The sequence below is a fragment of the Antedon bifida genome, chromosome 11 (assembly GCF_963402885.1).
Source record: "Antedon bifida chromosome 11, ecAntBifi1.1, whole genome shotgun sequence".
In the NCBI taxonomy this organism is placed as follows: Eukaryota; Metazoa; Echinodermata; class Crinoidea; order Comatulida; family Antedonidae; genus Antedon; species Antedon bifida.
The window spans coordinates 5,728,953-5,751,434 of record NC_136236.1 but is presented as its reverse complement, the minus strand read 5'-3'; the positions used below and the strand labels follow the sequence as shown (position 1 = coordinate 5,751,434).

At 32.6% G+C, this 22,482-nt stretch overlaps 1 protein-coding gene across 1 annotated transcript in view; it reads right to left on the bottom strand.

The window, feature by feature from the left end:
* Nucleotides 1-1,490: 1,490 nt before the first annotated feature.
* LOC144856227 (uncharacterized) overlaps nt 1,491-22,482 on the bottom strand; it is a 30,385-nt gene continuing 9,393 nt past the window's right edge. Inside the window, exons 13-48 of the mRNA XM_078714178.1 lie at nt 21,691-22,186; nt 21,034-21,216; nt 20,387-20,506; nt 19,904-20,103; nt 19,657-19,744; nt 19,283-19,471; nt 18,764-18,877; nt 18,040-18,300; nt 17,613-17,798; nt 16,968-17,152; nt 16,210-16,390; nt 15,583-15,699; nt 15,326-15,457; nt 14,754-14,876; nt 14,284-14,529; nt 13,661-13,786; nt 13,208-13,327; nt 12,790-12,912; nt 12,186-12,311; nt 11,608-11,733; nt 10,867-10,986; nt 10,625-10,780; nt 9,842-9,958; nt 9,213-9,458; nt 8,527-8,664; nt 7,964-8,086; nt 7,741-7,866; nt 7,507-7,619; nt 6,260-6,494; nt 5,965-6,099; nt 4,802-4,927; nt 4,282-4,415; nt 3,679-3,889; nt 2,913-3,038; nt 2,328-2,545; nt 1,491-1,743 (exon numbers count right to left, since the gene is read on the bottom strand). Coding sequence (XP_078570304.1) covers nt 1,678-1,743; nt 2,328-2,545; nt 2,913-3,038; nt 3,679-3,889; nt 4,282-4,415; nt 4,802-4,927; nt 5,965-6,099; nt 6,260-6,494; nt 7,507-7,619; nt 7,741-7,866; nt 7,964-8,086; nt 8,527-8,664; nt 9,213-9,458; nt 9,842-9,958; nt 10,625-10,780; nt 10,867-10,986; nt 11,608-11,733; nt 12,186-12,311; nt 12,790-12,912; nt 13,208-13,327; nt 13,661-13,786; nt 14,284-14,529; nt 14,754-14,876; nt 15,326-15,457; nt 15,583-15,699; nt 16,210-16,390; nt 16,968-17,152; nt 17,613-17,798; nt 18,040-18,300; nt 18,764-18,877; nt 19,283-19,471; nt 19,657-19,744; nt 19,904-20,103; nt 20,387-20,506; nt 21,034-21,216; nt 21,691-22,186 — 5,832 coding nt within the window. The 3' untranslated portion in view covers nt 1,491-1,677. The remainder of the gene's footprint in view (nt 1,744-2,327; nt 2,546-2,912; nt 3,039-3,678; nt 3,890-4,281; nt 4,416-4,801; nt 4,928-5,964; nt 6,100-6,259; nt 6,495-7,506; nt 7,620-7,740; nt 7,867-7,963; nt 8,087-8,526; nt 8,665-9,212; nt 9,459-9,841; nt 9,959-10,624; nt 10,781-10,866; nt 10,987-11,607; nt 11,734-12,185; nt 12,312-12,789; nt 12,913-13,207; nt 13,328-13,660; nt 13,787-14,283; nt 14,530-14,753; nt 14,877-15,325; nt 15,458-15,582; nt 15,700-16,209; nt 16,391-16,967; nt 17,153-17,612; nt 17,799-18,039; nt 18,301-18,763; nt 18,878-19,282; nt 19,472-19,656; nt 19,745-19,903; nt 20,104-20,386; nt 20,507-21,033; nt 21,217-21,690; nt 22,187-22,482) is intronic.

The window sequence follows — 22,482 nt, the reverse complement described above, 5'->3', positions numbered from 1 at the left end:
TTAAATTATCTATTGTTATTAGTTAGTATGAATAATTTACAAGAAGGAATTATCTCAATTTTGACCCCCTAAAAAATAAATTATTAAAATAAAATTCATGTTACATATTTTCTATATATGTACTAATACCTATTATAACTGAAAAACCGTTAATTTGTCTTTAGATTTTTAAAGATAAACTCAAACACGTTTTGCTTATTTACTCAAAACTACATTTTTTGAGATAATGCCCTTTCGTAAATCAGGGCAGTATAGTACAGGGATTTTTTCAAAAAATTGCCAAATTTCGACCTTTTTATTTTTCGATAAAACTGGTTACTATAGCATAATTGATATGCGCAGAACCCAATATTCGACTCTGCTCGTGTTTATCATGCTATAGTAACAATTTATGGCAACAAATAAAAAGGTCGAAAATTTGCCATTTTTCGAAAATGTCCCTGTACTTGAATAGTACAGGGATTTTTTCGAAAAAAAATTGGTTACTATAGCATAATTGACATGTGCAGAACCCAATATTCGACTCTTCGCATGTTTATCATGCTATAGTAACCATTTATGGCAAAAAACAAAAAGGTCGAAAAATGGCCATTTTTCGAAAATTACCCTGTACTAGTACAGGGATTATTTCGAAAAAATGGCCAAATTTCGACCTTTTTATTTTTCGATAAAATTGGTTACTATAGCATAATTGACATGCGCAGAACCCGATATTCGACTCTGCGCATGTTTATCATGCTATAGTAACTATTTATGGCAAAAAATAAAAAGGTCGAAAAATGGCCATTTTTCGAAAATTTCCCTGTACTATTGTACAGGGATTTTTTCAAAATATGGCCAAATTTCGACCTTTTTATTTTTCGATAAAATTGGTTACTATAGCATAATTGATATGCGCAGAACCCAATATTCGACTCTGCGCATGTTTATCATGCTATAGTAACAATTTATGGCAACAAATAAAAAGGTCGAAAATTGGCCATTTTTCGAAAATTTCCCTGAACTATAGTACAGGGATTGTTTTTTCAAAAAATGGCCAAATTTCGACCTTTTTATTTTTCGAAAAAATTGGTTACTATAGCATAATTGACATGCGCAGAACCCGATATTCCACTCTGCGCATGTTTATCATGCTATAGTAACCATTTATGGTAAAAAATATAAAGGTCGAAAAATGGCCATTTTTCGAAAATTTCCCTGTACTAGTACAGGGATTTTTTCGAAAAAATGGCCAAATTTCGACCTTTTTATTTTTCGATAAAACTGGTTACTATAGCATAATTGACATGCGCAGAACCCGATACACGACTCTGCACATGTTTATCATGCTATAGTAACCATTTATGAAAAAAAAATAAAAATGTCGAGAAATTGCCATTTTTCGAAAAATGCCCATGGTGTCATTGAGGTCACTTTATGTTGACAAATTAAACTAACGGAATCAACGGAAAATGTATCGGATTTTTTTTTCAAAATCACGTTTTTTAAAACTTATTTATTAACTAGTATAAAAAAATGTTCGTTTTCTACTTACGAATAAGACTGATATTGTTATTAAACTTGATACTTCGTCAAGACGAATAGCTTTACAAATATGAAACAAGAATTTGGCTTGAAAGTTGAAAAGCTTAAATAAAACGTATGACGTTTCTTTATTATTATTAGTAAAGTTCTTTCTTATATTTCTCCTGTAACAAGATATGGTCGCACAAACCCCGTTGAATGATTCTGATTTGTGTTGCTCTGAAAATAAATCAGAATCTAAATGGAGTGTGTAAGGCCAGTTACTACTAAGCGAGAGAATCTGGATTTATATTCAGTATTTTTAAAATAATTAGTTTTGCTACATTAGATCAAAGGTCTTGTGTTTGGTTGCGACACCAGTTCCACGCACTTACTGTAACCGCAACTAGTATGAAATTGTCGCAGCCAATCTTAAGATCAATGGAAAGATTCCTAACTTTTTTTTCTCTTTTTTGTGAGATTCACTCACCTTTATTTCATAATTTTGTTACATACTTATTTTGAATAAAAACATTTCTTTGTAATCAATCAGTTCTTGTTTCTCTTAGTTTGTTTTTGCATTTACAGAATATAGGCGTCAAAGATTAATTTTGAACCGCCAGGGTAATATTCTGAAAATTAATTATGTAATAAATATACATTTCTTTTTTTTCCTTTTTTATAAGTTAGGTATTTTTTGTCATTTTTTGTTTCATTTGTCTTAAGTTTCCTATATTTGCAAAGCGAGCTTAGATTGAATGATTAATAGTGGCGTGATGGAGCGCATCATGCGTGAAAGACACTAAATACATAATAGAACTTACTTCTGTCATTGTTGTATTTCTTTGAAATCTTTCTTCAAATTGAGCAAGTATTACAGAGTCGGATGTCTCAGAAGATGAGTCTTCTAAACCTCGTTTAAACATTTTAAGTTTATTTATACGTTTCCAGTATGTATACGCGGCAATTGTAAGTGATCCCAAAATGATGGTTAAAATAACGATACACACAACTATAACTACAATCAGCAGAGTCATGATGTCTGAAAGAAAGAAGAAAGAAAAAAAATAACGGTACTGATATAATGTAACATTGAGTATAGTATCTAGACAGGGTTTTGACATAATAATAAGTAAAAAGATAAATAGATTGGCACTAATGGCGTTTCAGACATATACTACTTGAGCGCGTCAAAAATCGAAAAGCCGACTGGTGGACTAACATAGAATACAACATGGACAAGACAATAACTAGACGTGGAGCATTTCTTCATTCCTAACCTTATATTAACTCTATACGATCTCTAATGATTTTTTTTATAGAAGTGTATTAATCATTTTTCTACGAGGACTCATCTTAAGGGAAGGAAAACATCTTAATATTAACAATTATTCAATTAGCATACTTACCATTTTCGTGTTGACATATGTCTCCACTATACCCTTTTAAACATGTACATGTGACTGTAAAATCTAAACTATCATATATACAAGTTCCACCATTATTGCAATAGTCAGGTGTACACGCGATAAAATCTAAAGATAAGAACATAATTTTGTTAAGATGTTAATAAAACAGAAAAAGTCATTAATTGTTCAATCAATTACTTATTAAGTACACTAGTACAAGTATGGAGCTGTTATAAATTATAGGTCCACGTTACAAAATACGAGCATACATAACAAAATAACTACTAGTGTTTATTGAATGCGTGACGTGTTATACTTATTTCGTTATGTCATCCAAAATTCTTAAGTAAAAAGATAATGACATCTAGTTACATGATTCGAACTTTATTTACAACATGACATAAACTGATTCAGTACGTACCAGTAAAGAACAATTTTTTACGCTTATACATTGTGTAACGTTTTATATAAATTGATCATACATACCAAGGAATAACTAGATTTTGTAATCCAATTGAATTCATAAAATACCATAGTGATATTAACAAATATGGCCACTCATTAGCACTAAACTAATAAGAAGATAAAGAAGAAAAAGAAGAAGAAAAAGAAAAAAAAGAAGAAAATGAGAAGAAAAAGAAGAAGAAAATGAAGAAGAAGAAGAAGGAAAAAAAGAAAAAGGAAAAGAAGAAGAAAAAGAAGAAAAGAAAAAGAAGAAAAAGGAAAAGAAGAAGAAAATTATACAAGATACCATTGTTAGGCTTACCTTTAGCAGTTACTGATTCAGCATTTATTGTAAGTCGACCAGCGTTTTCTGAACCATTTTTTATAGCAAAGGCCAAATCTTCAGCTGTGTAGACAGTTTCAGGTTGTAAGCCAATCTCCAATACTGCAACCACGCTACCATTTTCAAAACGTACAGCCGTACACGTTCTCAAGTCGGTAAAAACTCCGTCGTCTACTACCGTATTGTCTACCTGAAGGGTAACAATTAATAGGTGCATTTAACTAATTATGTCAATACTATTGTAGATTAGGTTTTTGTTTTAATGATGCTTATCTACTGAATCATATACTAATTACTATACTATGATTGTTTTGTACGTGTTTATATACGTTTTACTAATATTATATTGTTTATGTCATTATTATCAAAATAAATGCTCAAGAAGCTGAAACTGCAAGGAAGCATCCAACTGTAATACAAAGGCACAACATACTTTACCCCTTTGTCAGCCAGAATGCTTATTATGGCACACTATAAGCAAAGCTTAGAGATGAACCCGGTAAGGAGTACCTGTAGACGCAATATGGTGATGTTTAAATTTGGCTTATCCCACCGCGAATGATATATGACTTAAATACTTACTGCCTCGCATGATAACATTTCATATTCTTTATAAATCGACGACGTAGGGTCGTCCAAACCAACAACGTATTCTGCTGTCGTGCCGTCGACTAAATCAATAGTGAATATGACGATAACCAACTTATATTCAATATCTAAAAACAATTGAAAAATGCAGTTAGTCATATGACAACAAGCTTAAAAGATACAACTTATTATATATCTATGAAATTACGAAGACACCGATCGTTTTGTTCCATATACGATACCACCTTTTTTGGTACTTTAAAATAATATATGCACTAAAGCGTTGTTCCCACTACCAACGTAACGTAAGACAAAGAAATATTGACACAAAGTGCTATATTGCGTAAGTGGGAACCGACGATGTAACAGTGCTGCAAACATCGTAGGTTTAATTTTACGCAGGTAGGGAGGGGAGGGGGAGGGGAACACAATGGTGCGTAGGTTGTGTTACGTTGCGTCGCTAGTGGGAGTCAAGCTTTATTGACAATACTTTTTCCTGTATGAGTTGACCTACCTTCGATACATATTCCATTAAACATTTTGTAATTTTGCTGACATGAGCACTGATAACTCCCAACTGTATTTAAGCAATCCTCATTTTCACCACACACAGAATCTCCAGATGTACATTCATCAATATCTAAACATAGTGTCATAGTATTTATTATGTTTTATATTTCAAATTTACATATTATTATTTGAAAGTTTTTCAGAATTATTTTGTATTTCTGTATTTCTTTACAGTGAGTTTATACTGTATACACATCAGATGACATAACCAATTATCGATCAAATTTTCGACAAAATCAGTCATTTTGTCGACAAAACGACAATGTCGTCTACTGATGTTTTCAAGAGTGCGCTTAAGAAACATCTGCTGTCGGCTGCTTTTGGCAATTAAAGATTTAATTTGTTTAGCTAGATACCCACATCACTGAGAACACCTGTGAGTTATGTACTGGCTGGTCTATGCACCTTAAATTGCTGGTAAACGGAAGCAGTGATGTGGGTTCGATTTGGTTTTGTTTTTTATTCAGTTTTTGTCAAATTCATCAATAGTATTTAGGTTTAAGGGGAATATGTTTCATGGTTTTCACAAGCACCTTGGGCACTTTAGTGGATATGTGCGCTGTATAAATCTTATTATTATTATTTTTATTATTATTATTATTGTTATAACACGACCATTTTCTCGGAAAAACGAGAATTTTGTCAGCAAAACGATAACTATTTTGTTTGAAAAGATATTATTTTGTTTGAAAAGATACTATTTTGTTTGAAACGAGACAACTTTTTTTGAAAAGAGACCATTTTGTCGACAAGACGAGTATTGTAAAAAAAACGACCATTATATTGATAAAACGACCGTTTTCGATAAGATGAGCATTTTGCCGTCAAAACGAACATTTGTCGACAAGACAACCATTTTTTCGGCAACAAAACCATTTTATCGACAACATGACCACTTTGTTGACAACACGGTCAAGATAAGTATATTTCAGAACAGAACAGAACAAAGGTTTTGTCGACAAGACGAGCATTTACAGTAGTCGACAAAACACCAGATTTTATCGAGAAAACGACCATTTTGTCGACAAAATATTTAGAATTTTCTTGAATAGCTGAAGCTTCTTTTATACGTACAGCGCGTGCACATGATAAGTTGACGAGAATTACCTATACAGGAATCTGCTAATTGCTCAAATCCCATTCTACAATCTTCACAGCTAAACAAACCATCACTTATAAATACACAACGGGTAAAATTCCCAGTAAAGCAGTCATGTGTCCCTTCAGCGCATGGATCAATGACTAAAAACATAACAAAATAAATGTTGTAGATACAGTACCTCATTTCCAGAACAATCTCTTGATAACACATTGGAAAATGTATTTCAAATTTTGTTTTAGGTTTTGTACATTAATATAAGATACTATCAGAAGAAAATGAAATAAAGGTATATATGTTTACCTGGTTCGGTGACCACAACTTCTTGGCTAGCAACAACGTTATCAGGCGGAAGAAGCACATCGTCAACCAATCCATTCGAAAATGCTATTTCTATGTCTGCCATTGTGGTGTCCGAGTTCAGAGCAAGATCTACCCTGAAGGTGACTTGAATTATATTGAGAATGGATGCATAGGTATTCACATTGACATCTTGAATGGAATTCGATATACTGGTCGTATGCAATAAGTTTAATACCTAATTTAAATAAAAAACCAACTCTGTTCTTATTGTAACCTTATTATATGAAATTTCAAATATTAAATTGATTTCAAATTTTATCAACACATGTCATGACTAGGTACATGGTTGAAAGTGCCCTTTCAATTTAGCTTGGGTACGCCAAGTAAAGCACGTGGGAATTAACTGTAGACATAATAAAACTGATATTCCAACCTGGAATATCAGAGTTATTACTATCTCATTATAATTAATTAACTTCTTTTCTTCCTAACGTCTAACATAACATGCCAAAACATAACACCCTAAATATATCATCCAAATACTAAACAAATATAAAACAACAAGGACGCATCAAACAAACACAACACATTTCACTGTCGAACTCTGGTAAACCAATTTCTCAAAACAGCTGGTGGAAAAGTTTGTTCGTCCTATTACAAAATGATTATTGTACAGCTTCAGATAATCACTGTATCAACCAACCTCCAGAACCCAACCTTCTCAACAATATATCTTTCATACATTAAACATACACAGCAATAGAGCAGAAAATGATTATTGTACAGCTTCAGATAATCACTGTATCAACCAACCTCCAGAACCCAACCTTCTCAATATATCTTTCATACATTAAACATACACAGCAATAGAGCAGAAAATGATTATTGTACAGCTTCAGATAATCACTGTATCAACCAACCTCCAGAACCCAACATTCACAATATATCTTTCATACATTAAACATACACACACAACAATAGAGCAGTATTGAAATATGGACACATACTGTACAGCACTGTATCGCTTCAAACACACAGCATTACTCTACCGAACACTCTAGGCTAACCAATGACCAAAACACCGTGTGGATACAAGATGTTGCTTTGCCAATGTATTATTATACAAGTGCAAGATTCTTCTGATTCATGAATAAGTCAAGAGGCAGCATCTATGAGAATGCACAATCATACATTTTCTTACACCATCAAAACACTTAATCAACTGGTTAATATATTCAGTAACGTACATCGTCCGCAATAGCTTTCCTTATTGTCTCAGATTCCATAATATCTGGGTTAAATGAGACACGTGTTCCTTTGATGTCTGTAAAGTTTACCGACAGTGATCTTGATATAGCTTCTATAGCATTAAATATAAAACACACAGTTAGGTACAGTCAATTATTGTTGTTTTACTAAGTAAAAGAAACTATACGTTTTTATGGAACTAGACAACCAATATATAACTGATAAAAACATACCTAAACACATGTCACCAGACATGACGTAATTGTTCGCACAAATACATTCAAATCCTCCTTCTGAGTTGACACATATTTTGTTTTCATTCGCAGAACAAGGAACAGATGTAGAACATTCATCAATATCTGTTAAATATTCCCAGTATATTTAAGAATTAAATTATGTTTAAAGTTCAAAAGTGTGGAGTTGAAAGTTGCTGTAGACCATATTTGACTGACTTACCAGAACAGCTATAGCCATTCCCAGCAAAGCCTTCTTTACATACGCATGTGTAGTTCCCATCTGTATCGGTGCACATAGCATTTGATGAACACGTGTCAATATTGAGTGTACATTCATCTATATCTACGGTAGAAAAATAAGGTTTATTATATGTTTGGAAAATAAGGTTTATTATAATGTTTTTGAAAAATAAGGTATAATATTATAATTAGTCAATCGATTAAGTGAAGAATCTATTGTACATTCAATTTTCATAATCGATTTAGTACAATAGAAAGCATTACATTTATCCCAATCTTAAACTACAGTAATTTTAATTCTAATACTAACCCTAAGAATAATCTCCTAGCACTAATCCCAATCCTAAGTCTAACACTAATCCTAATCTCCTAAGATTAATCCTAATCATAAAACTAATTGTAATCCTAACACTGATCATAAGACTAATGTCCTAACAATAATCCCAATCCTAAAACTAATTCTAATCCAAACACTAACTATTAAATATCCAAGTCTTGAATTTACAGGTCCAGAAAAATGAAATCTTATAGTGTAAAACTTACTCATGCACTTCCCAGAGGTTGCACTGCCGCCCTGATCGTTAAAGAAGCCTTCGTTGCAGAAGCATGCATAGGATCCATCGGTGTTGGAACACATTGCATTTGAATCACAATCATTTGTACCTTCGCATTCGTTCTGATCTGTTTAGCAATATAAAACATCATTAATATATATCTTAACCTTTAACCTGAACTACACAGTACACCACTTTAGAAAAACTACAGAAAACATGTTCCACCACCAATAACAAAAGAAATACATTAACATTCTAGAACAAAATAGGTATTTATAAGAAACAATTAAAAATCTAAAAACAGTAAAGACATTTTCAAGACGTATACTATTTTAGAAACAGTAAGTCAATTGGGTAAGAAGTTATTGTTGATGCATGGCAGTAATATAGATGAAACTTGAAAGAGTTATTGTGAAGTCGATCAATGATATTATACAAGAGTCTTGTTGAAAGTTGATTGAAATTAAAGCTTTGTTTTGATTTGTTCTATATTTAACTTTGTGAACCTTGTGGTTATACTTACAAAAAACAAGTTTCCATATTTATTTTCAACCGATATCATAAATAGTTGAAAACTTTTAAGAATCAAACGAAACACAATTATTCATAAGCTTAAAGGCTACATGATTGTTCGGAAAGCTGTTCAGAAAGCTCAAAGTTGTCACAACAGTTTACCTGTACAAATGAACCCATCCCCTTCATAACCGTCAAAACAGATACAATTAAAGCTTCCTTTAGTGTCAACACACGCAGCACGGGTGCTGCAGTTATTGCTACCTTCTAGACACTCGTCTATATTGTCACAGCCTAATACTGAATTACTGCGATACCCTGATTCACAAATACACTGGTAGGATCCTAACGTGTTTGAGCAGACAGAATTCACACCGCATATGTCAGTGTCTATGCATTCTTCAACATCTAAAATAATAATATATTATTAAAACTTCAATAACAAAATAAACAAATTCTAATCTAAATGTTTGCCATGCCATTTTTTATTTTATAAATTAGTAACACCTTTAAAATGAGTCACAATTTTTAAAATATGCATATAATAAGATTTGTTTAAGCTGTACAGTTTTGTTAAACAAGTTGTGACTTTATTAATAGGTTTTAATATATTTTAAAAGAACGTAATAATAGGAATAACATTTTTTTCAAAGCAGGTGTAATTTTAAAAGATAGTTTCTACGATTTCAGTTTTTTTAATATAATTATATTTTTATTATATTTATTTTTGAAAGTTTTTTTCAAGATGCATTTTTTAATATTAATGTTTAATTAAATTGAAAAAAACTTACCTGTACAATTTACACCATCTCCTTCAAAACCATCATTGCATTGGCAAGAATAAGAACCATTGTAGTTTGTACACGTTGCCATGGTATCGCAAGGTGACGTAGAACATTCATTAACATCTGTATTATGAAATTTAACATAAATGTATTTGTTTCTTAAAAATCATCCTGAATTGAGAAAGATTAGGTTCTCTACGGACCCACGGCAGCCACAGTGCTGTGCCTACACTATTGGCAGGAGATGACGAACCCATAGTACACTGGGGTAACCTTCTACTCTTCCGAAAGATGCACTTGCACCCAAGCCAGATTTTTACGCTGGAGCTCCGCCTTTAATTTCTTATCCGAGAAGACTTGTTCTACCACCAGAACTAAATGGGTGGTAGAGGAGAGGGAATGACTACGGTTTGCGACGCACCATACCTTATCCACTCGGACACGTGACTCGGATAACAGGGGCGGCAAAATATCCTTGTTTGTCCAACAGAATTTTGTTTAAATATAAAATAGATAATTTATTATGTATTTCTCTGTGTTTATTATTATAACTAGCTAGTAAATATCCATTGGATGAAACATTGCTTAAATGAAATTAAAAAACATAGTACAAGATTTAATATTTTCAGTACATCTTTAACATTATACCTTCGACACCAAAATGAAAAACCAAGTATATCCTAATATTTACCATGAAATACACAGTGCATGTTCCACCATATTGTAGTCAATAAACATTACTTAACCATACAGTAACATAAGTATTATTAAGTAACCTTCGATACCTACCTAAGCACGTATACCCATCACCAGTGTATCCAGCCATGCATTGACAGATGTAAAATCCATCCGTGTTGGTACAAACACCTCTTTCGTCACACCTTTGATAAAGACATGTGTCGGTATCGACGCACTGGGATGACATGACATCACATTCATTGATATCTGTCAAACGAATCAAAGAGATTGGTATGTTTGCTTTTTTGAATTACACATCAATTGATATTTCCATTTTCTTTATAAAGACCTACCTTCGCAATCTTCATCAGTGCTCGTGTAACCAGAATTACACGAGCAGTTGTACGCTCCCATTGTGTTTATACAGACCGCATTGGAAGAACATATGTCAACGTCATCACATTCATTTACATCTGCCAATATAACAATGCAAAATTATTACGAAAATTATTAAGAAAAAAAAAATTGGCGCTATATTTTAGAAAACTGAATCTGATTAATAAACTAATGGGGTCATTTTCAAGGTTGTATACATTGTTTTACTATAAATTATAGACTATTGATTAGAAACATTTTTTTTCCAAATGTTTATATTTTATATTAGTTTATCATTATTAAAATAATTAGACATGATACAAGTATTTAGCAATTCACTGCAGGACATCACTCTTCCAAATATCTCCATTTCTTTCCCTATATTTTTAATCTCAATCAATTGTTTTCATATTCGCTCCATCTCATTTTGGATTTTCCCCTTTTCTTTTCTCTATCCGTGGTTGCCGTCCCATTCTTTAAACCAAAGTTATTCTCATCAGTCACTGGTTTTCCGTCTAAAATAGTCTTGCTGGTCATGGAGTCTTGCATTGTGGCTTGCCCATCTGCACTTTATTTTTAGCAATTACATATTTAGCAGATCTCTGGTTCTTGTTTTTACCTTATTACTTTGTATGGTACCTTATCCATTATTTTTATGACAATCATTGCATACTGGGTAACTTAATTATACATTTAATATTATTGTAATCTTGAATTACCTGAACAAGTTCTCAGATCTGTATTGAGAAGATATCCATCTTCACACTGACATACATAGCCGCCATCAGTATTACTGCATATAGTGTCGCACATGTTATCACTGTCCGAACTACACTCGTTAATATCTATGATGTATTTAAAATAGGTTAGATCAAAAACAGTGCTTATATTATTACATTCTGGAGTGTAATTATACAATAGCCTCTATTCATTTAACTTTTATGGAAATTTCTTGCAGTAAGATGGTTTATATTTAATGATTTACTGTAACATTAGAAGTGTTATGTAATTGTTATATCCAGAACTATGGGTTTTCCCTGTCATATCGTTCTGACTATGTCAATTCCTAAAAATATGACCACAGTGATGCCTGCACCGATTGTACAATATAACAATAATGTCTATAAAGTGGAACAAGTAAAAATGACTCTACTGCAGTTACTATTTATTATTTAACCTGTTTACAGTATGCAACTCTTTAGGTAAACATATATACTGTTTATTTCAGTGAAACTTCTACCGCAGTAACTGCAGTAAAATAATATTGCTATAATATCGTTAAAGAGTTTTCCTTCACCTGTACACAATGTAGAATTATAAACTTCGTAGCCAGAATGACATGTACACGTTGGATCCCCATCGTCTCCAATAGCACAGAAGGCATTTACACAAACATCCTCTTCGCACTGTGCATCACTTGAAACTATTACGTTAAAACAATACATAACTAAATATTTAAATTCGTCACTTGAGTTTACAGTAGGTTATCGACGTAAACGCTAAATACACGTGCGTTAACATATGAGCGCACAACGTTTAATGTCATCCTCTGATCTGAGGATGGTTATATAATAGTTAGTGCGTCTCATTTATACACAACTATACTGTACTATATTGATTGTATAGGTTAGTTTACCGACATCACCTATATTCCCATTTGTAAACACAATGACGTCATCATAATCACACAATTCGAAAGATAATTGTCTGAGCAAGAACATATTGTAAGAAAATCAAAGATTACCCACAATTTCCGATAAACACACATGATTTAATCATGCCCACTAAAATTGATTTACACTACAATACAAATTTCCTTCTTTCCAAATATGGAAATACAATTTCTAATGGCAATTTACATAAATTCAAACTATAAAGTCAAGATAAAACAACATTTTCACCTAAACATGAAACACCGTCATTTTGTATTTCAAAACTGTTAAAGCAATCGCAAGAAAACGAGCCAAGCGAGTTGCTGCAAACTTGGTCACAGTTATCAGTGCTAAGTTGACATTCATCAATATCTGAAAATAGAATAAATAATAATCAATGATTGAATAATTAATGCCAAAGATTACCTTTCTAAACATACTTTTACGTTGATATTCTTTTTTTTGATCAGTCAGTTAAAATTCCAATACAAACATATTAACACACGATTCAAACCGTTTCTATCGGCCTGTTAGTGGAAGCGAGGATTTTCCCTTTTTTAAATGCTTGATATTTTTGTTGTTAAGATAATACGTATTTAATTCTCCAAATGACGAGAACCAATCAGAATTTATTTTGTCTAGATAACTATCAAACTATGTCACTTACCATTGCAAACAAGTCCATCACCAGTGTAGCCGTCGGAGCAACTGCAGCTAAACGACCCAGCAGTGTTGGTGCATTCAGCATTGAAATCACAAGGTAAATTCACCTCACATTCATTGATATCTGAAAGTGATTAGAAAAATTCTCCAAATCAAACAAGATTCATCGTTTTCATGTGTACGATTCTGAAAATGGCATTTTCCGCTGTTGAATATAAATTGAATTGAAAAAATGCATTGCCCTTCTATCTCACTTGCCACAAAAAATGAGGAAAATCTTTACACGTTATCTAAGCATTTTTTTCATGCTAGACATCATTCCACACAATGAAGGTAGGTACTACAGACGGTGGGAGAACAGTCTTAGACTGAAGAATCTACCCATTTAAAGAATACATAATAAATAAATATTCGGTTTTAGAATTCGTAATAAGTAATTTTCTGTTACTATGTTTACCTGTACAATTTCCATCAGATTCGGTCAAATATCCTGATTTACATCTACAAGTAAAGCTACCTTGGGAATTTATACAGTCTTCTAGATCTGTGCAAGTGTTTGTTTCATCTGTACATTCATCTATGTCTACAGACAGCAAAGTGGCAATACATTATTTTAATTTCATATTTCAATAATTAGTAATAACACTCTAAGCATCTATCTATCTCTCCATAAATTCAGGTTGCCCAGGCAGACGTACACCGCAAACTTTTCCCCGAAAAGGCAAAATTAATAATAGTTAATTATACATATAAATATAACTGATTTTTAGGCAACGACAAATAGAAACTTGTCGTAAAAAATGAGCAAAACCTTGGAATTTCACCATTTGAGATAAATACAGTAACTTCTACAATATTAGCTTTCTAAAAATGTAAATCATCCCAATACTAGGGAAGAGTTTAACAAGTGACTTAAATTATTGAAACCATTTTAGAGAGACAGATAACCAACAAAATAATATGATAAAAAACAACTAAAGTTGTACAGTATAAGGATTGTTTGGTTGTACAGTATGTGTGTATTCATCGGTAGTCAGTAATAACCCTATAATTAAATAGTATTTGGTGTAAACTCGTTACCAATGCAAGTCACACCATCTCCAGCATAGCCAACTGGGCATGAGCAGTAGTAACTGCCCATTGTGTTTGTACACGATGCTCTCTGGTGACATAAGTACTCTACTGATAGGCATTCATCGACGTCTGTACACGCGAGACCATCCCCAGTCCAGCCGTCTGAACAAACACAAGAGTAGGAACCCGGACTGTTTATACAATCAGCATTTGGATCACAGTTATCAAAAGCACGTGAACATTCATCTATATCTGAAATATTAATAAAATCAATGTTAATATTTTGCAAATTTTCAATTTAACTGAAAGAAATTGTTAAATGGTAATTTTCGGACAACCAGTAGTCGAATTAATCTATCTAAAGAACGAGACAATTGGACCGAATCCTCTTGACGACTCAGATATGATAGAAAAGGAATGTCTCATACTCATGCCTTCTCACGGCCATTTAAAATTCACTTGTGATATTGTCTTACCGGTACACACTTTTCCTGTTCCTTCAAAGCCATCTGTGCATGTACATGTAAATGATCCATCGCTATTGACGCAATCTGCATTTTCGTCACAAGGATATTCGACAAAAGAACATTCATTAATATCTGAAAATATGAATAAGATTTGCGGTAGCCGAGTGTTCAGTAGGTCTACACTTTACTACCATATGCTCCAGTTAAATACTAGGGAGGATAAGGCGGTGTGGAAAGGAACTGGCTACTCTACTACATACTTAATAGTCCTACAATGAGCTAATAAAAGCCCATTCACCCATGTTCAGAATGAATTCATCTTTACCTTAACATTGAAGTACACTTAAGAGGATAATAGTTTCATATTTCACATTTATTCAGTATATAACTTGGAGACCCCGCTAGAAACTAAGCAGCTTACAACAATATTATGGCAAACAGGAATATACAAATCCCTCAATGTAGCCATTGTAGGTTTCTAAGAGTTTGGGAAAATCTTGGAATCTTACAGTATCAAACAAAACATCTGATTAGAATATTTATAAGGCGAAGTGTTGTAAAATAGGCAAAAGAAAACTAACCATTACAAACAGTTCCATCACCGTTGAGATCTGAATAGCCATCAAGACACATACAGTTGTAAGACCCGAGCGTGTTTGTACACTGCGCAGTGTTGGGACAGTTGTCTGAATCGATCAAACATTCATCTATGTCTGAAGTGAAAATAAACAATACACATTCAATAAACGTAATAAAATGATACATAATAGAAATGATCACTACAAACATAATATTGTATTTATAATTGTTGATACGAAAGAGAGAAAAAAAAACTTACCGATACAATTACTTCCATCTGGTTGAATTTGATAACCATCAAAGCAATCACAACTATACGACTGTAATGTATTTATACAAATCTGCTCGCATACATCATCATCGCATTCATTGTAATCTAAATTGATAACATGTTTAAGCAAGTCTTTTTTTAAATTCAACCATTTTTAAAGAGGGTAACCCTCCAGTTTAGCCCAGTGGGTTAACTGATATTCAGGGGCCCTCTTTAATCAAATTAAAATACATAAGAATGTTATAGAATGGTGTAAATATTGATCCAGTCACCGTGAACATATTTTATGTTAAAAGTTCACATCAAAATTACCATGTAGACCATTAAAAACAAAAATCAAAATTCTTAAGCTCTGTCTACAAAGAAAGTGTGATGTTACCAAATATGGTAGTGATATGCCCAAATACAGTAATGATATGACATCGTCATGTCCATACTGTATATGGTCACATCACATTTTTTGTCACATAAAGTTTGTGGACAGAGCTTTAACACAATTTCAACATTTTAAAGAAATGTTTTATGCCACTGTTCTGATACCAAAGCGTTTTTCAATTTAAGATTTCAGATAGAAAAATAATGGACTTTCGAAGGCATCGTAGGAGCAAAGCTTACCATAGCATTTGAATCCATTTCCCACTAGGCCCTCTGGACAACTTCCACATGTAGCATTTGCTTCTGGAGCCTTGTTATCAAAACAGCTGACACCCGGATAGCAAGGCTGGTTCATGCAGTAGTCATAATCAACACTGCAGTCAGAGCCTGTCCATGCAAGGGTACATACGCACTGAGCAACCTACATGAAAGTGTATAATATAATGTAGCCTAAAATAATTAATCTGTAGGCCTAGTATTCAAAACTTTTAGAGTTGTTAGCCTATAATCATTCATTTGTAGGCTTACAACTTGTAGTATTTTAAACATATATTTGCACGAACTATTGTTACATTTTCATTGACCACTGGGAGTACCTCACTTACTGGTTTTTGTTTCTCGTCAATATTTAACATTGCTCCTTTGTACTAGCATACAACCAAGGAAGACAGATCCAATTTAATTTGTTTGATGTTTGAGCTTAGGTACAAAATTACCAGTGGAATTTGCAGCCAACTGTAGGTGGTAGGCCTACGGTATGTCTAAATATTTTAGAAGAAATCCTACTCTCTTCACATTGATACAACGACTTGATAATCTTTTGCTTTATAGCTTGGTAAACCAAATAAAGATGTCCAGTTGTAAAAAAAAAATTAAAACATTTTGCAGAGCTTGATATGAATCTTTTTTCCTGGGAGTCTGATTTTTTAATGGAATTGACACGATGTACAGTGTATGTAAATAAAAGTTAAAAATGTAAAATATGTAGGCCTACATACAGCATATTTGTTATTTGTAATATCCGACCCATCTACGAGTTGATCAAAGTCACAGACACCGTCGTTATAACAACTACATATGACGACCTCTAAGGGAAGTGCAGTTGTTGCTCCACGGCTATCAGCAGCAATGATAGTTAATGTTACTCCGTCTGGACTTAAAGGTCTCCACGACAACTCTCCATCTAAAGAAGATGATAAACATGAAGAAAATAAAACTAAAACTAAGCATCATATAATAATAATCATAATCCTAAAGGTATATTCATTTCATTCAAAAATTAAAATTTCACAAGGTAGCCAAATACCGAAATACTATACGTACACTTAATATACAATGACAATCAATGAGTAAAATATAGTATTTAGCAATAAATATAAGTTATATATTCGTATATAGCAGTAAATGTATTACATAACATTTGTACTTAAGTATACACTACACTATAGTATACAAAAGGTATATTACCTGTGAGGTATAACAAAAATACAAACAAGTTTTACTTTATTCAATTCCTTTACTATGAAGTAGATAATGTAAGTCATTAACTATGAATTAATAATCTATACAATTACAGATATAAATATCTTTTACAACTTTTCCATTGTTTTTCCATTGCATAAGAACAGAACAGTGTGTCTTACCTGACGTAATTGATCCACCGGGAAGAGCATCTTGCAGTGAGAAAGATATTGCATCACCATTAGCATCAAAACTGTCTACCTCAAATGTATACAGCTCTCCCACAATAACATTCATTCTGTTATCTCCTACCAGAGCTGTAGTTGCGCTTGTTTCTCTTATACCAGTAATATTTGGCGGGAAATTTGCTGACGAAAATAGATTGTTTACATTTTGTAAATAATTATATTATAATTAAAGAAATAAAGATACTACTACCGTATGTAAAAGCAATAATCACATTGTATGTAAACACGCTTGCTAAATAATTGTATATATACTTTTCTTAACATTTTAAAAAGAAACACAATGTGCAGTAGTTACTGCATTACCTGCAGTAGATTGACTTTGGGAAGGATCCTTAAAATATTAAAAACTAAATTTACTTACCTAAATTGTCAGCTCCTTCATTGTTTGTGTCACTTGTATCTTTAGTCTGAGTGCCAACTGTGATGTTGTTTGTGACCAGAGCGTCAAACAAACACTCCTTATTTGTACCACAACTTTGTATAGCTTGCTCATACATAGGGTCATCAGCCTTAGCCGCTAACAGTTCATCAAGGAATATTGGACTGAATTCCAAGTCATTTATTTCAGCCCAGGTTTGTTCATTTTGATAAATAAACAGCGCATTATCTGCAGTTGTTCTCCCTACAGTAAAACATAAAAATATAATTTTTCATTCGTTTCTTTATCCAGTGGAGCTACTCGAAAGTTTATTGTAATTCTAAAAAAAGTTATTTTTTTTGTGAAAATAAAACTAACTTTCATTTATTTTCTTTTAAAATAACAAACATGATAATGGTATCTATGCAAGGAGGTTTTCCTCACATTTAAACAAGTTACTTTCTTTTGATAACGCATTCTGAAATTAATTGGTTAAAGTTTTGACAAACGACAAAAAGGCCAATAAATAACTGATAATTATAGACGATTTTGATTTTAATATACACAATTAATATTTTACATTAGCAATATTATAGGTAATTGTAAAATCAAATCAAGCTCTTGTCCAGTTGGTAATATGAAAACTGTTTTTTAAGTTGATTTAAAATGCCGGTGTTTCCAATGTTCAGCTTTTATTTAGTTTAAACTAGTCAGAAAAAACACTTACATGTTAATCCAAAATCATACAATTCCCGTTCAGTTAAATTACGATCTTCTGGAATCATTAAAATCGTATTATCTGGATACGTGAAGTCATCATTCCGATTATCGTTCCACACACCTATAATCACAAACAGAAAGTATCTAGAAACATCTTTATAAGATTATATATCTTAAAATTGTGAGTAGGCCTAAGTTGAAATTCCCTTAATGAGGTATTCTGCAGAAAGATGAACTTCTACTGTATTGTGATGGCACTAGTTACTACTCCGTTATGCTTAATTAACTATTAGAATGACTATTAAAAGGAGAAAGATTAGCACTCAGGGTTCATTGCGAGTACGCGAGACCATGTTGTTGTAACAGATATGTTAGAGGCTAGATATGTTGTAAATAAAGTACAAACGCATTTAGATTATCATCATAGAGTAGTATATTGTTTTGTTTTCTATATATATATATATATAACAACATATAAATGCAAGTCAATTGTGATGTTAGGAAAGAGGGAAATTCATTTACTCACCGTATAAGCCTTTAGTATGTGATCCGCGTAAATCATCTGGCGCTGAAAAGACGACCTCTAAAAGTGGAGCAGTGAAGCCCACCAAAATCGCAATACCGGAACCCCAAGATGCAATGACTTTGTTTGTGGTAGACTCTCCTGTTGGCACTTTGATGGTGAATGTTGGATCGTCTGGTGAAGTATAATCCCCTGAAGCAAAAGCATTAATAATCAAAATCATACTCTACTAAAAAGAAGATACCTGCCCAAGAGCAGTTACTTAATTATGGCCTCATAGTTGTCACTTTAGTAGGTAGTTACCATACTAGATTAGGCCTAAATAAGTGTATCTCTTGGTGAGAAAAAAAGATGTGAGAATATTTGTTGTAATGTACCTTCAGGTAATGATGTTACGTCCACTTGGATAGACTCATTCACAATAACTTCCAGACCACTTCCATCAGAATTAATTGATATTTGTACCTTTTAAAGTATAAATGCTTTCATTAATCAAAGCATATAATTGACAAATGCTATAAAGGTACATCGTCTCAAAACAGACCACGAACTTCTTATTTCCTATGAATTGTATTGCTGTATTTCTGCAGATTTTAGATAAGCCTACTTTCTGATTAGACATACCTTTGTTCCTCCTTGCTGTGCTGCAAATGCGGTGAAAGCAGTGGCCTGCACGACTTCACCATTGATTGGCGGTGTCTGCATTCTTCCTTGAAGGACGAAATCTCCGTCATCAACGGTCACCAATATGAACTCTCCAAGTCCGTTGAATGTGTATTCATAGCCATCCAGAGTCCGAATGTGAGGATCTCCAAACATCCACCCTAGATTTAATTAGTAAATGATACTAATTGTATTATTTATTGGTTCTCTCCTTTAAAACGGAGTAACACTTTGGTAAGAATGAGTTAAAACCCATGCAAATTGTATTGTATTGCTAGAAAGTCTGGTTTTCAGACAAAGGTAAAATTGAACTTTGGATGATTTGGACCAAAATTCTGGGTTCTGGACGTATTGCGCAATTTTGTTATTTTCAAATCCTTTAGGGCACAAAGTTAAAAGTGAGCATTTAATGTAATTGTTCAATATAGCAAAACAACATTTTACCTATGTGAGGAGGTATGTAACCTCTGCATGTTCCGCTTGGACGGGCTTGCGCGTACAGGTCACAATAATAGGGGTCATTGGACTCAGAGCAACAGGCATAGCGCGGTAAAATATCATCGTCTGCAAAAAGAAACATAAGAAGAGCATAGCAGTTAAATATTTTACTATGCATTCAACTAAACACCGACCAAATAAATGTATTTTTTTTAAATTATTGGTTCTATTGCTTTTGATAATTTTCAATACCATTAAACGAACAAATAAATAATACTGTACATTTTAAATTATATTATAACTATGAAATGGGGCCTCGAAGGAAGTAGAACTCTTTAAATTAAGGCCCTGTCATAAGATATGATAATAATTAATAATATTTAATGATAATAATAGTAATAATTGCTATTTTTAATGTATTCAAATTATTTTAGTTCTTTTTCTTGTTCCTTTGTTGCTCTTTTCCTTTAATATTTTCTATAAATACCATACTGCTTTCACAATATTTTCACAGTATTCAAAATGTATGGGTTGTGGTGTCTGTTGCCAAAGATTATCAAGAGTAAATTTAATATCACTGTTTCATCAACAAAATTTATTCCTAAAAAAACCCCATTGTATATGTTGCCAAAATAAACCAAAGCAATCTTTACTCATCCATAAATTATACAAATCTTCATCAAAATATGATCCAGATTTCGGTGAAGTTTTGCTGACAAAGCTACTTGAAAACACGTCGTCCCCGTAACCTTCAACAAGAGAACCATCCTCTCTGTAGCAGCATGTCAGGCTAGCTCCATACTGGTTTGCAGAGGTAGTAATACAAAATGGTGATCCTAAAAATAATAAAGGCAAAAGTTGATCAGATCAGTTTAATGTACCAGTAGATTAGAATATTTTTTACGTTGACTTGATGCTAATTCCAGCATGTTAGACTACTGTAGCTCCATACTTGTTTGCAGAAGTAATGATACAAAAATGGTTATCCTAAATATAATTAATGCAAAACAAAATTTGATCAGATCAGATCAGCTTAAATGTAGGCCTGCCTGTAGATTAAAATATTTGTTCCTCTTTATTTTTTATTTTCGTTTTAGTTGCTTCACATTAATTTTAGGAAATGTCACCTAGTTATATACATATATTTCTTTTGTGTGTTCACTGTTTCTATACTCATTTATTATATTGAATCTCATCGTAAGTTACAGTATTGTCATATTAGAACACATAGAAAATAAATAAAACACAGAACAAATATAAATGTTTACAAAAAAAGTATATGTATCTAATTTTGTTTGTTGATAAAATACCTGCTACACTTTCAATTTCCTTGAGAACATCTGAAGGGATTTTAACTCTAACCACGCTAGATCTTCCAAATCGCCTTGTATTTCCAAAATTCATATCGTTTGTGCCTTGCTGGAAAACACACGGACAAGTTCCAAGCCAGCCTATCCATGGAAGGCCATCATTAATATCCTGTTCTTGTTGAAGATACCAATCTTGACAATATCTTCTATAGTTTAGATCAACGCTCTGGTCATTGTTTTCCAATCGGAATAACCACTGACCATGCAAATCTGAATTGCTGGTCATGTCTGGAAAATATCTTGAATTTGTTGTTGGAAAAAGGGTTTCATCTTGCTGGACATTAGACAGTTGACCCTCTGACCCAACACCATAGCCTATAATGAGGTTCTTCTGTAAAAGTACTTCTGGGTTCCATCGCATTCCTCCAACCTCGTAGTTAAATATTGCAAAACTGTATATTCCATCGGTAACTAGTATAGCCTGAAAGGTTGCTGTCTAATTTGTCAAAAATAAAATATTTTTTTTTAGTTACTTATTCATACATATAATTTTTTTCATTATGCATTTTCCAACATTTATTAAGTGTCATGTAGTGCACTGTTTCAGAAGACGTTTTGCTCGTGTACAACTTTTAGTTAATGTAATTATCTCTGTAGGATATTGTTGTGACTACTACATAGGTAATACAAGTATCTCCTAATTATCATATTTGTTTTTATTTATTTATTTATCACACATTATGCAATCCGTTTTCACACATTATTGTATTTCTTGTAATATGTATATTGTAT